The 15,550-nt window shown below is 46.8% G+C and overlaps 1 protein-coding gene across 1 annotated transcript in view; it reads left to right on the top strand.

The window, feature by feature from the left end:
* The window catches only part of PTDSS1 (phosphatidylserine synthase 1), a 63,749-nt gene extending 51,014 nt beyond the window's left edge, over positions 1-12,735 (top strand). Inside the window, exons 10-13 of the mRNA XM_087447613.1 lie at positions 1,006-1,105; positions 8,612-8,680; positions 9,294-9,363; positions 11,648-12,735. Coding sequence (XP_087303739.1) covers positions 1,006-1,105; positions 8,612-8,680; positions 9,294-9,363; positions 11,648-11,757 — 349 coding nt within the window. The 3' untranslated portion in view covers positions 11,758-12,735. The remainder of the gene's footprint in view (positions 1-1,005; positions 1,106-8,611; positions 8,681-9,293; positions 9,364-11,647) is intronic.
* Positions 12,736-15,550: the final 2,815 nt, after the last annotated feature.

The raw sequence follows: 15,550 nt of genomic DNA, 5'->3' as shown, positions 1-15,550 counted from the left end.
AAAATTGCTTACAGATCAAGAAAGGATAAAGGGTTTATATTGTCAGCCAAAACGGGGGATATTGAATCTGGAAATTCTTAGAAGGCTGGGAGGGAATTAACTACTGCCTTCAAGTTATTAAAAGACTCACTGGGAAGGCTCAAGCTCACACGGTAGGACTGCGGAGGGCACTTAGGACCCATGGGGAGAAGGAGGCAGATACTAGCCTGAGACAAGGAAACACTTCCCAGCAGCTCAAGAGATTGAACAGCGGAACAAGCCACCTCCAAAGGTAGTAGGTTCCCTGTCCCTGAGAGGATTCCAACAGAGGTGGTGACTGTCACCCCGATGGTAATGGTCTCTGAGTTAGATGATGCCAGGTACCTCCAGCTATTAAAATGTGTGAGTTGAGATTTTGGTCTGGGAGGAAAGAAGAAGTAAAAAATATTTTATTATTTCTGGGGAGGGGTAGAGGGATGAAAGAGTGGAACACGGAGGGTTTTTAGGGCAGTGAAACTACTCTGTATGATGCTGTAATGGTGGATACATGTCATCATACCTTTGTCCAAACCCATAGCGTGTACATCACCAAGAGTGAACCCTAAGGTAAACTATGGACTTTGATAATGATGTGTCAATGTAGGTGCATCAGTTGTAACAAATGTACCATCTGGCGGGGGTGTTGACAGTGGGGGAGGCTGTGCATATGTGTGGCCAGGGGCATATGGGAACTTTGTACCTTCCCCTCAATTTTGCAGTGAACCTAAAACTACCTTAAAAAATAAAGTCTTAAAAAAGGAAAAGAGGAGTAACAATAAACTTTTTATTAAATCTAAAAAATATATATAGTATTTCTGAAGAAAGTGCAGTGGGCTAGAACAATGTCATTTGCTAGGGGACCTGCTACCAGTGTTTGGGGCAGAAGTATTGTGACCAGTTGAACTTTTTGATGGAATAATGCATATTTCTGGTAATGTATGCTCTGAAAAGATGAATTAGTATTAACCTCTTGTTCTGTCTAACTAGGGTCATTGGTTTCCTGGAAGCTATTGTCTGCATAAAATTTGGACAAGATCTCTTCTCTAAGACCCAAATACTCTATGTTGTGCTTTGGCTTCTTTGTGTGGTAAGTCATTGCTTTATAACCCAAAAATGTTAGCTAAACTCCCATGGTATCTCTTAAGGAAAAAAAAAACCTCTCTCGTGCACACAGTTCCTTAGAATTCATAGAGGGATGTTCTGCTTGTAATGACCAGAGCTCGGCCACCTGTGCGAAGTCCAAGAATAGACACAGGACCACACGGTGTCCAGAGCGGGTCACCTTGGCAGGTTCTGGTCAAATGCCCTCAGCACGTGCACCAGGCCTGCGTTTATTTCACTTATGGGAATTTGTCCACATGTGCTAAGAATTTCAGGCCTGCCACGAAGGGACAAGGACAATTACAGTGCCCTGTAACATACAAATTCCTGTACATGGGTTTACGTACAAAATGACGGACTATAGTTTGTAGGCCATGCGAGGTGTTTTTGAAGGTAGTAGACCATGCAGCTTCTGCCCCCCAGGCCCGACTTTATAGGGCAGGCCTGTGGAGGACGAGCTTCCTCTTTGAAGGGCAGAGCCCGGGGCCTCCAGCTCCGGGTCCTGGGGCTTTTCCCTCATCTCTAAAATGAAGTAAGATCTTACCTAGCTTGAACATTCTATGACTGCCCTGCTTTCTTTAATTGTATTATTCCTTTGGAGAAAAGTCATATTTTACATTTAAGCTCAAGATTGTTCACTTTCAGTTACTGAGTCCACAAAATTAACTTGGGCTTTCTTTATAATCACAGAAAATTTCAAACATATTTGGAAGTAAGTAGAATAGATGACCCCTCATGTATCCGTTATCCAGTTTCAACCATTATCAACCCACAGCCAGTCGTATTTCCCTGTATTCCCCGCTCACTATCTCCACCTTGAACTATTTTGAAGCAGCCACCTTTAATATTTCAGGATGTACCTGTAAAAGAAGATAAGAATGGTTTTTTATTTAATGCAACCACCGAACCATTATCACATCTGAAAAAGAATGAACGATAATTCCTTCATACTATCAAATCTCTAATCAGTGTCAAATTGCTAATACTTTTCTTAAATTTTGTACTTTTTGACAGTTTATTTGAATTAACATCTACTCATTGCTATTGTGGCTTGCCTTTTAAGTCTCTTTTAATCTGTAGTTTTCCCTCTATCTCCAGCTCTCTCTCCTTAGCGATTTATTTATTGAAGAAACCAGCTCTTTTGTCCTGTAGATTTTCCCACAGTCTGGATTTTACTGATCTCATCCTGTGCTGGGATTTAACAGATTTCTTTGTCCTCTGTATTTTCTGTAAATTGGTAGCTGGATCTAAAGGCTTAATCAGATTCAGATCTAATATTTTTTTTCTTTTGGCAAGACTAAACTTTGTATTTTTAAAGTGTTTCTTATTGCCTTTCACGGTGTCTATTTTTAGGGTTACTTTTTAGGATTCCTAACTGTGCCAGGGCACCTCGAGCCTGTTCTGTGCTGTTTCGTCTTGAACAATAAAAGGAAATAATGATCTCCTTCGTACTTAAACTCCAGAATTAATGCTCGAATGTATTTTTTCTGTCCCAGTCAGATGAGATGTGAGGATCTGTTAGAGGAGTGTGTCAGATGCGCCTGGAGATTTTATCCATGTGCTTCTCAGATTTCTCTCTGGTGTGTGCACCGTGGGTCTGTGAATTGTAGTGTGACCTCCTGTGGTGGGCAGAGGTGGGTGCAGCCCTCATCTGGTACCAGAGAGCCACAGTGACCACGGAGAGGTTGAGGCAGGCAGGACTCCGGGAACCCGGGCGGATGCCCTTCTCACGACAGTCCCCCACAGGCCCCCCAGCCGCCTGCGCACAGCTCCCCCTGGGGCATCAGCGGCCAGAAAGGTCTTCCCAAGGCTGCGTCCAAGAAGCCCTCTCTGGTCATCCAGTCTACAAGGACCCCTCCAGTCTCTCTTTAAGTTTTAGAGACTTTCTCTGTGTTTTACTGATTTGACGCTTAGCACATGCCGCCTCATGTTGGGATTTTGCATTTGCCTTTGTGTCTGTGTGATTAACTTTATTGAGGGTCTGAACCACTTCTTGTGCTCCCATCAAGCTCTCCTTCACTTAGCATGGTCCCTTCTAAGTCCGTCATTCATTCACAAAACATTTGCTGAGCACTCATCAAAGCTGCGTCTGATGCTAGACCCACACGGGTAGATGGTGATAAGATTTATTGATGCTTACCATGTGCCAGACACTGTTCTAAGCACTTCTCATGAATCACATATTTATCTTTACACTTTGAGGTGAGGTGCTTTATTATCCCTCTTTTATGGATAAAGAAATAAAGGCACAGGGAGGTTTACTAACTTGCCCAAGGTCACACAGGTAGTAAGTGGCAGAGCCAGGGCTCAGACCCAAATAGTCTGGCTAAGGAGTTCCTGCTCCTCCTCCAAGGGTGTCCCCTCCAAGGATCTCTAAGTCCACATGGGAATTACAAATGCAAACTCCTGATGTTAATATGTGATAAATCTTATAAAAGATGTGTGTGCATAGAGCTAAAGGAGCACTTGAGCGAGACCAGGCGAGCTGGGGTGAAGGCTCCCTGGAGGTGACGTGTGAGCAGGATTTCCAAGGATTGCAGTGAATGGCTCTCCCATCCCTCAGGTGCCCCAGCTAAAAACCCAGGAGGCTGCTTCCTACCCTCTGTCACTCTTCAAATCAGCAGGTCACCAGGTTCTATTCATTCAACCTTGTAGCCCAACTCCATCCTCCTCTCCATTCCCACTGCCTCTGCAGCTGTCCAGATGCCCATTTTCTCTGCAGGCTGCCCTTCAGATCCATTCTCTATACTGCTGCCAATGTGACCTTCCAGAATTCCCATCTGAATCTCTTTCCCCAGCTTAGAATCATTCCTTATTGTTGGGGGCTTAAGAGGGCCTAATAACACATTTTTCCCCACCCAAGTTCAGAATAATTAAGAGAGAGGCAGGGTGGAAGAAGGATATGGAGATCAGAATAGCATCTTTATTACCAAGAATCTACATTTTTCAGTATCAGCTTTAGATGCATGGCAACAAGGGGCTTCTGAGTAGTGAACCCCAGAATCAAACATGCTTGCTCTTCAGACGCAGGAAGCAGGCCTCCCCATGTCTGGGAGGAAAGACGGGAAATGCCCAGCTTCCTTGTCTCGGGTTCACCAGTCAGTTAAGATGCAGCTCCTCCCCGGGTAGGAGTGAGGGGTGAGGAGAAGCAGGAGTGTTATACCAGGAAAGCTCCCTCCTCACGGAAAGAAACATCAAGAAAGAAGAAGGATCCCCCCGACAACACCTACCAGCTGAAATATGAAATCCTGCTTGTGTGTTGGGACCGTCATTGTCTGGACCATTCATCACACTCACCCTGTGTGCTCTACACTCGGGCTGCACAGACTACTCTTAGTTACCTCAACCAGTCCCCCTTCCAGACTTCTCTTGCCTGCACCCATGTGCTGCCTTTGCCTGATCTGAAAGCTTTTCTTTTCCCTGCTCTCTCTACCTAGTGAATCTTATGCCAAGACCAAACTTAAATTCACGCCCTCCATGAAATATGCCCAACCCACAGGGCAGACTAGATAACTCCTTCCTCAGGGGAACAGTCACACTTTGTACCACCTATTTCTATGAGTTCTAACGCCAGTGTAATGTCATCTGTGGTGTTTGTATCTGCCTCCTCAACTTTGCACTTCTTCAGAATAAGTTTTCATTGTCCTTTTGTCCCCCCTGGCTCTAGCACAGTGCCTGATGCGTAGGGAATGCTGGGCAAACACAAGGAGAATAAAGGAATGAGTTCAAGAGACAGAGAGCAGGAGACGTACAGGCGGGCTGAGAGAGCAGCGCGTACAGTGACGTGAAGCCGTGCCAGTGCCCAGCGTCTCGGGAGGATGGCGACCTGTTTTGGGAGTGAGAGTGAGGAGAGCCAGTTGGAGGAGGAGAGAATAGAGGATGTCTGCCCAGGAAGGACTGTGTGTGTTTGTGGTTGGAGACCCAAAGAAGAGTTTTCAGTGGGTAGACAACGTCTCACAGAGAAACAGTGTGGAGGGTGGGAGAGTCGAGAGGAGGGGAAGAGGGCTTGGAGGAGGGGTGCAGGCTGAGGGTGTCCCCAGGTCCTAGGTGAGAAATGACTGAGGCTGAACCAGGGCAGCGGAGCTGAAGATGCAGAGAAAGGGCTGGATTTGAGAGCTGTATACGAGCTCAGCTCAGCAGGACGGCATCCCTTTGTGACAGCTGGGAAGGGACTTAAGGGCGACTCTCGGGCTCCTTATTTGTGCCACTGGGGTGGCTGTTGGTGCTAGTAACAGATTGGGGGACATCAGAGAAGCCCACTGAAAGGAGATGCATTTGGTTGGGGGTTTTGGGGTTTGAGGGACCCTTAGAACTTGGAGGTGAAGGTGTGTATCATTGGAGATTCTAGTCTGTGCAGTAACGTTGGAAAGACTCAGTCGGCCGTGGAGTTGGAAGAGTTGGGAGCCGTCCATGTGCAGGGCATGGTTGGAGCCTTTGGATTAGGTAAGAGTGGGGGGGACGTAGTGCGGGGAAGAGAAGCGGGCTGAGAATGGAATTCTGTGGAGCGGCCGCATTTAGAGGCCAGGCTGAGAAACAGCCACAGGAGAGCAGGCCTGTGAAGACAAGCGGATCCCCCAATTAGTGTTATCAGTTATAAGCACCGTGGAGGGGGACCTGGCCACCCCAGAGGCCCCCCAAGAGGCCCTTGGCTGGCATGATTAGGGGTCTCTACTGCCTTGCACATTTACCAGTTAGAGAAGAAGAATGGAAACAAGGTCCTGGTACTTTTTCATGGCCTTTATTAGAGATCAAGATTGATCTCAAACTCAGGAGTGAGGCAAACATTATTCAATAAGAGAGTATTAAGTTCTGCCATGCCTCCCACACTACTCAGAGAAACAAAACCCCTAATTACTCCCCTTGCCTGGTAAGAGAACATACACAGAACTCGAGATTAATGCAAAGTGAGGATCTCGTATGCTGGTTCATCAGCTTCTGCAGCAGCAGTTGTCTGATCCGTCCTGGTCAATTCGAATGCTCATTACTGTAACGTGGCGCCCAGCTGGGTTTACGCCCTCATTGCCGCCACACCCGTGGTTGTGTACGGCCTTGGCTCTCATCCCACGTATTTTTCCACTCTCTCTTTTTCTCTTTCCTTTCTTTAAACACAATCTGTACAATTGCTAGTTTAAATCCAGGCCTTGACATTTTAAGTGGGTACATGCCTAGATTTCCACAGGTGTAATTGCAAACCCATAAATTACAAGCTTTTGTCTCCCGGGACAAGTGTAAAGTGGGCCTCTTGTACCCAGGTGAAGTGGTGAATTTGGCAACCACGCCGGCCCTTTGTGTGGCGATTGTGTTGATAAGCACCTGTCGCTCACCACCTGCCAGTGTTTGCGCGACGGCTGCAGAGCTGTCTGCCCAGCTGTCTACCGAGCAGAGCAGCTCCAGCAGCCCCCACCCCCCGCTGCCATCCCAGCGCTGGGCTGGGGAAGGAGGAGGAAGAGCCCCGTGTGCCTGCCCTCTGGTGGGCAGAGTTCGCAATGACAGCCCGCCCAGGCGTCACTGCTCCCTTGGTCTAGTGGAGTGACGGCTCTATGGCCAGCCTCCCCACCCCCCTTCACAGGCACTGACTGGTCTGGGGAGGTGGGACCTATCCTCCCTGCCCTCCCTATGAAACCTAGGATGGCCTGTTTTGCTCTTTGTAAAGGACCTAATGCATACATAGGCTTACACACTGCAAATCCTCTAGTCTTTTCCATGCTGTGAAAATGGTACATTTAACAGTGGTATGTGTTAGAACTCTGAGCAAGTGCTAGAGTATATTAAAGGTTAGAATTACTTTTCATTTTATGATTTTAATATATTCATTCATTGCCTAATTTTTTATGGGGGTATGAGCTTCTTTTTCTTTAAATCCCTAATCTGTATGCCAGTCTGCACATGGATTTAATATAAGATGAACTAGTGGGTTTTCTTGTGTGTCGTGTCATCTCTCCACCATGCTACTGTTTCCACTTGAGTGACGTGAAGGAGAAGGCCAGCTGGAACACTCCGACTCCTTTCTTTTTTGACACTTGATGATGCAGCAGACACTTAGTAAATGTTGTTAACTTAAAGGAACTGGGCCAGAGCTAGTCTACAAGCTGCGGTGATGAGAGTTCACAGCCCCTGCCTTCCCTGCAGTCTTTGCTCCAAGCTCCAGACTGTGGGCCCTGCAGAGCGGATGCTGCTGGTATTGCTGTTCCCATGATGCATTTCTTTCTCGAGGGATGGATAAGTGGATAGAAATATAAAGACATATAGACATAAAAATCCATATTTACTCGATACCCGTCAAGGGATATCAGGAGACCTGTGTTCTGGCTTCAGTTTTGCCACACATTAGCTATTTGTCTTTGAGAAGGCCGTTCACCTCTCTGATCTCAAGAAGAGAAGGTTCCACCATGATTTCACAACTATTGCCATGGTTGGGGCGAGAGGACAGGTCCCCAACAGGAAATGCAGTGGAAGAGACGGAGGTTAGAGAGCGAGGAAGGTTTGGCGTCAATGGGTTCCTAAAGCAAGGAATTCTGAAGAATTTAATGGTGGAGCAGGCAGTCATTTTGTTTTGGTTGATTCACTCACATTCGGGAGGGAAGGCCTGGCTGAAGGGCCTGGCCCAGAGTCTCCTGTCCTCACTCTCCTGACACACACGCTCCTCTCCCCTTTCGTGTTCATCTAGGCAGCCAGGAACTTTACCCCGACTCTCAGTTTTTTGACACATTTTTAGACTTGGGATTCTTGTAGATGCTATTCTTCCCTTAAATTCCTGTAGAATTTGGGGTGTGGCACAGGGCAGGGGGAATGCTGAGGTGGAAGTAGGGGTTATCCCTGCCCTGGGTCCCCCGTGGGCCACGCCCTCCTCATTTCACTCCAGGGCTTACAAGGTGTTGTTATTTTCTCTGTATTTTCCTGTCTACTTAAACAAGAAAAACAAAAGCGACCAGGACGGGGTCGGGGTGGGACCACTGGGGCTGCAGAGCAGTGCACAGCCCAGGGCGCAGTGTCCTGCTGGGCTCTGCCTCCACTCAGCGGGCGTTCGTCCCAAATGCCTCCAGCACCACTGTGACCCCAGACTGAGTGCAACTGCTCTTCCGTTCAGAAATCCTCTTCCCCGCAGAAGCTGACAAACAGAGTCCTTGTAACTCTCTCCAGTGATGGGGTGGGGTGGAGAGGATGGGCCATGAAAATCAGAACTACAAGGCAGAATCCTACATGTCCTCTGAAGCAGAACCTGCAAAGCCGTTCAGGAAATGTGCCCCCTTATCCCTCATCTCAAAACGGTCCTGCACTCTGATGGTAGCGTCACAAGTGGTCCTGTGGTCTCATCACAGCTCCTCTTGTCAAAAGCTTAGGGGGGGGTCCCCAGACTCATCTCCTGGGCTTCATCGCTGCCACGTCCAGCCGTCTTGTATGAATCCCATTGACACCCTGAAGTTCTGGGAAAGGGAATTTTTTTGTCCAACCTCATTTATAAAATGGTTTCATGCTCATTTTTCTCTTCCAGGCTTTCACCACCTTCCTGTGTCTGTACGGCATGGTTTGGTACGCAGAGCACTATGGTCACCGAGAAAAGGTACTGAAAGAAAGGCAGAGATGGTCTTTATTCAGAATAATCACGTCCTGCTTGGAGCTTTAGCCCAGAGCACAGTCACATGAGCATTTGGCACAGCCGGCCCCGCAAGAGCTGGGCTTCAGTCTCCCCACTGTAGACACCAAGCCAGTTCAGAATTCATTCCCTGTCAGTTGCTCTCCATGCTTGTGACTGCTCTGTTCAATAGGTCAGTATTTTTATCCTCCCTTTGTAAGGGGTTTAAAACTTAATTATTTGTTTGTTTTAAAAAAAAATTGTGGAGAGAGCCCTGGACCGGTTTTTGGAAGGCTGGGTTTTATTCCCAGCCTTGTCAACTATAATATTTTTTAAGTAAAATAACACCTTTTGTCTTTTATTCATACTTTTAGTCTAAGAAACTAAAGGCACTTTCTAGAAGATTTATTCTGCGTCATCTGGGAGATAGCCTTGGTTTTATAGCTGAGAAACATAAGCATGAGGAGGTTCTATCACTTGCTGGTGGTGACCCCCAAGCCCAGAGAGGCAGGCATGGAGCAGCCTCACATTTTTGCCCACCCCCCCCAAACCCTCCGGAGAGTCCTTGAAATCCCATCACTAAGCCTGCCTCTCTCCCTAGACCTACTCAGAGTGTGAAGACAGCACCTACAGTCCAGATATCTCCTGGCCTCACGGGAAAGGCACCAAAGGTATCTCTTTCTTGCTCATTGTTTAAAACTTGACTGGGTCCTCTCCCTCCTGAGGCCCAGTAAGGAGATTAAGAATCAATATTTATCCTCTGAATGTTGATAAATGTATGCCTTGAAGGGTTGGTCTCAAACCTACTCATCACATGTCACCTGTTAATTATTAATGAAACATGCAAAGTGCTCTCAGGATCTGCCCAGGAACGTTTCTTCCTAAGAGGCTCCGTGTAGCTCTGCCATTTCTGAGGCAGGAAAATGTAATGAGCCTGTACTGTCTAAGCACCCTGACGGGAATGTTCCTCCTCTTGGCTTTTGTCTTGAGTGAAAAGGGTTGAGAAGAATTATGTGCCAGGAGGAGAAGCCTTTCAAAAGGGTGGATCAATTTAATCCTGTTTTATTCGAGAGGCAGACCAGTATAAGAGGGATTTCAGTAGTGTAGTCACTCCCAATGGCCTCTCCAAGGAGAATTTTGGAAAGATTTGGGGCCAGCTGGTTATTTTAAAGAATTAGGCTTGTGGGGGCCGGCCCGGTGGCGCAAGCGGTAAAGTGCATGTGCTCCACTATGGCGGCCCGGGGTTCGCTGGTTCGGATCCCGGGCGCGCACTGACGTACTGCTTGTCAGGCCATGCTATGGCGGCGTCCCATATAAAGTGGAGAAAGATGGGCACAGATGTTAGGCCAGGGCCAGTCTTCCTCAGCAAAACAAGAGGAGGATTGGCAGATGTTAGCTCAGGGCTGATCTCCTCACAAAAAAAAAAAAAAAAAGAATTAGGCTTGTGGAGTAATGACACTTAGGAGGCTCCACTGGACAGTTACTCGTTGTCAGTTCTCTCTGACTGCAAGGCTTGACTGAAGGGAGAGAATTATGAACACTGAGGCCGTGGATTTTGGCTCACAGAACTGCTCGGACAAACAGGGCTTAGGGAGTGGGAAGCACTACTGACACAGTTGCTCCCCTGAGTTCTTTTGGGGTCAAGCTTTTTAGAGCCCTCCCTGGGGAAAACGCTAGCATACTCTCTACTGGGTGCCAGTCACCCTTTTTGAGATGATTTCTCCTGAATTGAGTCGATCAGCAGCCTGTTTTGGAATGCTGGTAGAGGTGGGCGGGGCAGTTCCCCAGAACTCCCTTATTCCGAACCATACCCGTATAGATCAATCTTTGGCACTTGCGGGCACTTCTGCATTGAAAAGACTAAAAGAAGTAAGCAGTGGTAGACGTATATTTAAATGAAAGGTAGACAGAATAGTAAAAAAAAAAAGAAAAAAGCAAAAAAATCTTTGGAGTGGTAAGAGTCCCTTGGACTAAGGCATATGCCACTTCACAGAGACAAAAACTCTGGGAACTTTTTTTTAATGGCTGTCTTTGATGGAGATCTCCTCTGGGGCTGGATCTGAGGCCTGGGGCAGAGAACCTTTTGGCTTAGTTGTTAGGCCAGGGGCTGGCCACGTGCTCAGTCTGAGGACAGAGCCAACCCCGTGCCAGGAAGTTCGGCTGACCTCCCCAGCCTTGCACACCTCTACCAGGAATGCCCACCCCAACCCCCGCCTCCTCCCCCAGCTCCACCCTCCACCTGGCTGATGCCTGCCAATTGCTGGGCACTTAGCCAATGTAGAAGTCTTTCTCTGAGCTCCCAAATAAATCATATAGTGTGACAAACGATGTTGTCCCTGTAGAATGTGAGACTTGAGGGCGTGTGGCACACTAAAGTGTGTGGTTCTGGGGCTATCTGTCACGAGCAGCAGGGGCTTGATTGTAAAGGTAGCCTCCAAATCAAATAATAGAGGGCATGTAATATCTTTAATTTTATAAAGTCAAGAATTCTTTCCAATTTAGAGATTAGAAACTCTGATGTGTAACAGGTCATGGTGTGGAAACCTAGGTAATGCATCCTTTGGCTGGAAGGGCAGATGGACACCCATGTGGTTTAAGTTTTAATTGTCCCTCCTTTGTGCTTTGATATCACTTGTTGTCTGATTTCTGGTCCCTGTCACCATGACCACGATCCACCCTACACAGTGTGAGTGTAAAAATTCTTCACGAATCCCCCCAGACTTTGTGGGGCTGTCCCCTTGCATACCCAGGCACCACCTGTACTAGCACAGTGCTGAGGTCTCTGTGCCTTGCCTTCATGTATTAATAAGGCCACTAGATGGAGTGCAAGGATCGGAGGAAGATCCTTGGCGGGCAGGCCTCGGACGGCCTAGACAGGGAGAGCCGCAGGTCCCAGGAGTGAGCCCAGGAGTGCTGCAGCCCAAGGTGACCGCGTGTTCTGATTCCTTTGGCCAGGTCCTGAAGACAGCCCACCCAAGCATCCAAGCAACAACGAAAGCCATTCTTCCAGAAGAAGGAATCGACATTCCAAGTCAAAAGTCACCAATGGAGTTGGAAAGAAATGAAAGACCCTGGTTAATTAAAGATGTTCCAGAGAGTGCCTAGAACTGAGAAGGAAACTGAATCGTTTGGACCTCCCTGCTAGGAGGTCAAAAGGCACAGTGCAGATGGGAAGAGGAGAGGGGACTCTGGGGGTTGTTATTTGAGAGTGTAAGTCTTGTTTCCCACAGACCCGGCCACGTCAGGCAGATCAATGCCTGGGGTCCTTCGCCAGTCCGGGGTCCCTTCTAACTTTAGCACTTGGCATGACGTCACCGGTAGTAGGTCAGTGAGTTCCAAGGAAAGGGTAGCTATGTACTCACAGTTGCTGAGAGCAGCTTTGTGCTTGTGTGTACTGTGGATGCAGGTTAAACATCTTCATTCAGGCGGGGCATTAACCACACAGTGGACTGGTCTCCGGTTCGCATTTTTAGGAATCTGCCTTTCCATGTGATTGGTTTAAGTTCAGACCACTTTTCCACCTTTTATTTTGTTGTTGTCATTTGTTTTTAAGTTAGGATGTGTAAAAGCCTTCACAAGCCACTGCTGACGTTGAGCCGGGGGAGGGCTCGCCTCCCTTCTAGAGACAAAAAGGGAGGGCTTTCGTGCTACCCTTTAGCAACCTCACCCCCTTTAGGACCTTAAGCCACATGGCGAGTATAAACCAGTCCGAGGGAAGGTTAGCTCCCTACATAGGACCTGGGCTTCAGACCAGAACCTTTTTTGTTCCATTACGAATGTCGTTTGTCCAGACTTATCCACAGTGCACAGGAGTGAGCCTGCTCAAGGGGCAGAGCCCACCGCTCCCCCCGCCGGGTGCCTGTTCCCTGGGGTCTGTGTTCCTCCGTGGTGTGTTGCTGACCTTGTCTGTTAGTCCCGTGTGAGGTGCTGGTGAGTATTACCTGTCATCGTGCCATACTCTAGAACATTTCCCTGATAGTTCACCTCTGATGGATCCCTGTTTTAAATAAAACAATTCACATTAAAGCCCATCAAAGATCTGTCTCTGTAAAATGGTCATTTCTTTGCATCTTATTGGTATTTTCCACGGCTTGTAGGCAATCTGTATTTTTCAGGTGACTTTAGGATAATATGAATGTGTATGTGTTTTATATCGTGAGAAGAAAAAGGAAAAAAATGTGTATTTTGGAGGGCTTACCTACACATATGTCCTGTTTCCTGACCTCCCAGGTGATCAAAGGAAATGAACAAGGTAGTCATTGTTTTTTTTTATTATGTTCATGGTTACATCAACCAAGTTGGATTTTTTTCTCTAGCAAGTGGCCAATAGCCAGCTGATTGGCTTATAGATAGATATAAACTTGCTGAAAGCAATCCTTTTGTTCCCTCATTTCATAGAGCACAGAGATTTCAATATCTTTTCCCGCTTTAAGGAAATCTTAAACCATAGAAGTTTCATGTTTTTCTTTTTCTGCAAAAGAATTCCGGGGTGAAGGAGTTAAATGAATCATGCAAGCTGGGTCGCATCCTGTGCCCTGGGCCTCTGGCGACCACTTGGTTGAGAGCCTCACGCAGACCTGCTCCGGCAGCCGGCCATGTGGCTAGGGGAGGAACATCAGCAGTCGCCTGGCTGGCGATGGCTGAGGGAGTGGGCCGTGATGGCCACACTCTGCGCTCTCACCTGCTGTCCCAATGGCAGCCCCATCCTTCCCATGAAAGAGGCAGAGAGGCTTGTTTCATAAACCCACTTGCACTTTTTTAGGCTGTCAAAGAGGCCTTTTTAAACATAGGTGCAATGTAAAGATTATTTTATTTTGAAAGTAGGTGACTTTGTTTTGTTTTTCCCTGCATCTTGCTTTTCTGAGCACTGAGGGCCCATGGGTAACATATACATCATCTACCCCGACTCTCCATCCTTGTGCCTGGGCCTCGTCGCTGAGTGTTTCCGAGTTCATTTTCCAGGAGTGTTGGGCCTGCCACTTAACGTTCCTCTGATTGATAGCTCAGCCCGACGGATGAAGCCCGTTTCCTTTCTCCAAGGCTGCAGAGAGGGAGGCACCTGTTTTTTGCATGTGGTGACTTTGACTTTCCTGTGGAATACACAGAAAGCAAAGTGCACATGAGACAATTTTTCTTCCGTGGCTTTGTATGAAGCGACCAGGAAAGGCCTCAGATACTTTCCACGGCCTTTCTTGGAGTGTAAACTTTCTTTGTTCCCTTGCAGTAAGAGCTCTTGCCTACAGTGGTTTCAAACCAGTGCTTTACATGACTGGCCAGAACCACAGCTGCTGTTCCTCCTAGAAACCATACTGCTGGGTTTGGCCTACTTTTTCCATTCGTTTCTATGGAAATGGACCTCACATCGATGGAAATAGAATGCACGTTTCAGAATCATCATTTCATATCGGAAATGATTCGAATGCAAATTATCTCACATTTGCCATTTACAAACTGGCCTCTTAAAAGACACCATTAGTTTGGATGTAATGTGCGAAGAATGTTTGATATGTTTTTCTCCTAAGTAATATTGCATTGTGTTCGATATTTTTCCCTCTTTGTCATTCTTGGTCTTTCCATGGCCTCCCCCTGCTTTTCTTGTGTCTGTCTTCACCATTTGTAGAAGCCTTGCCCAAACTGCTCCCACAGCGATGCTAGGACGTGTCATTGACCCTTAAGCATTTTGATGGTAAAAGACCTCCTATAAATGCCAGTTTTATTTTCTCTAGGACTGCTTCTGTAGTGAGCTCATGAGTAAAGAACTCACCCAGGAGAAATAGAATAAAATTCTTTAGCAAATACATCAGGTTCGGACCTATTGGTCTTCTCTCCAAAGACACTGCAGCATCTCCACATGATACCTCTTCTTGTCCAGGCTCCCGCTTTAGAATTGGACCCTTGGGTTGTTTTCTTTGTTATAATAGTGCATTTGGTCAGGCCCTTACAGGGGGAGGTTGGACACTGAAGGGGATGCTAAACACAGGGTGGAAAAGAAAAAACTTAACCATTGGAAACCAGACTGAACACAGGGGATTTAACTTGCATGCCCTTTGAATTATGCCCAGTGACTGCTGTGGAGTTCCTGGGCCCACCAGCGTTGACCCGGGCCTTCACTTACAGCATTCCTTTGTCAGGGAAACTAGGGATCCCACAGGTAGGCTATTGCAATCCTCAGTGTATTTCCCATTCATATGATTGAAGTCAAGACATAAAGAGCCAAGACTTCTGGTGAGCAGTGTTTCATTGCAAATGCATCTCTCTCCGTATGTGTGTGCCTTGCAAGGGTTGTATTTGAGATTTGGTTCTTTGCAAGGGTCCTTAGCATTAGTAATGGCTAAGACCAATGGGCAGCACAGTCTTGTTGCTAGTCCATAATAATTAGATTTTTACAACCTTTCCCTTTTATCACATTTTATTCTAAACCTGATGCAACAACTATCACAGATGAAGTTTGCAAATTTTTTAAATTGAACTTTAGTGTCATCTTTGATGCAATAAATACCTATGGCTTCTTTATTTTACTATCTTCTGTGAATTTAAAGGAATTATTTATTGATGTCTACCAAAGAAGGGGAAAAAAATAGTTAGACATGATTTTAGTCTGTGGGAATGCTGAATTATAAAAATCTTCCTTGTCTCCTAAAAACTGCCTTTAATCCATTTCGGAAATTATGTGCGTCTTTGTCTACCTGGATATTCTCTTTCTTGCAATTTGTTGGGTGGATTTTGAAGCTGCCTGTCCTATGAGAAGATATTTGTTATCACAGTCTAGCACTGTCAGGGCTTTGCAACAGGCCCAAGTAGCTCCAAGGCCTCATATGGCTAAGCTTGGTTTATAAACCCTGATACTCTGGTCGGAAA

The sequence above is a fragment of the Ceratotherium simum genome, chromosome 23 (assembly GCF_057802395.1).
Source record: "Ceratotherium simum simum isolate JZ-2026a chromosome 23, ASM5780239v1, whole genome shotgun sequence".
Classification (NCBI taxonomy): domain Eukaryota; kingdom Metazoa; phylum Chordata; class Mammalia; order Perissodactyla; family Rhinocerotidae; genus Ceratotherium; species Ceratotherium simum.
Note: the sequence above shows the minus strand (reverse complement) of the source record. Positions and strands in the feature narration are given on the sequence as shown.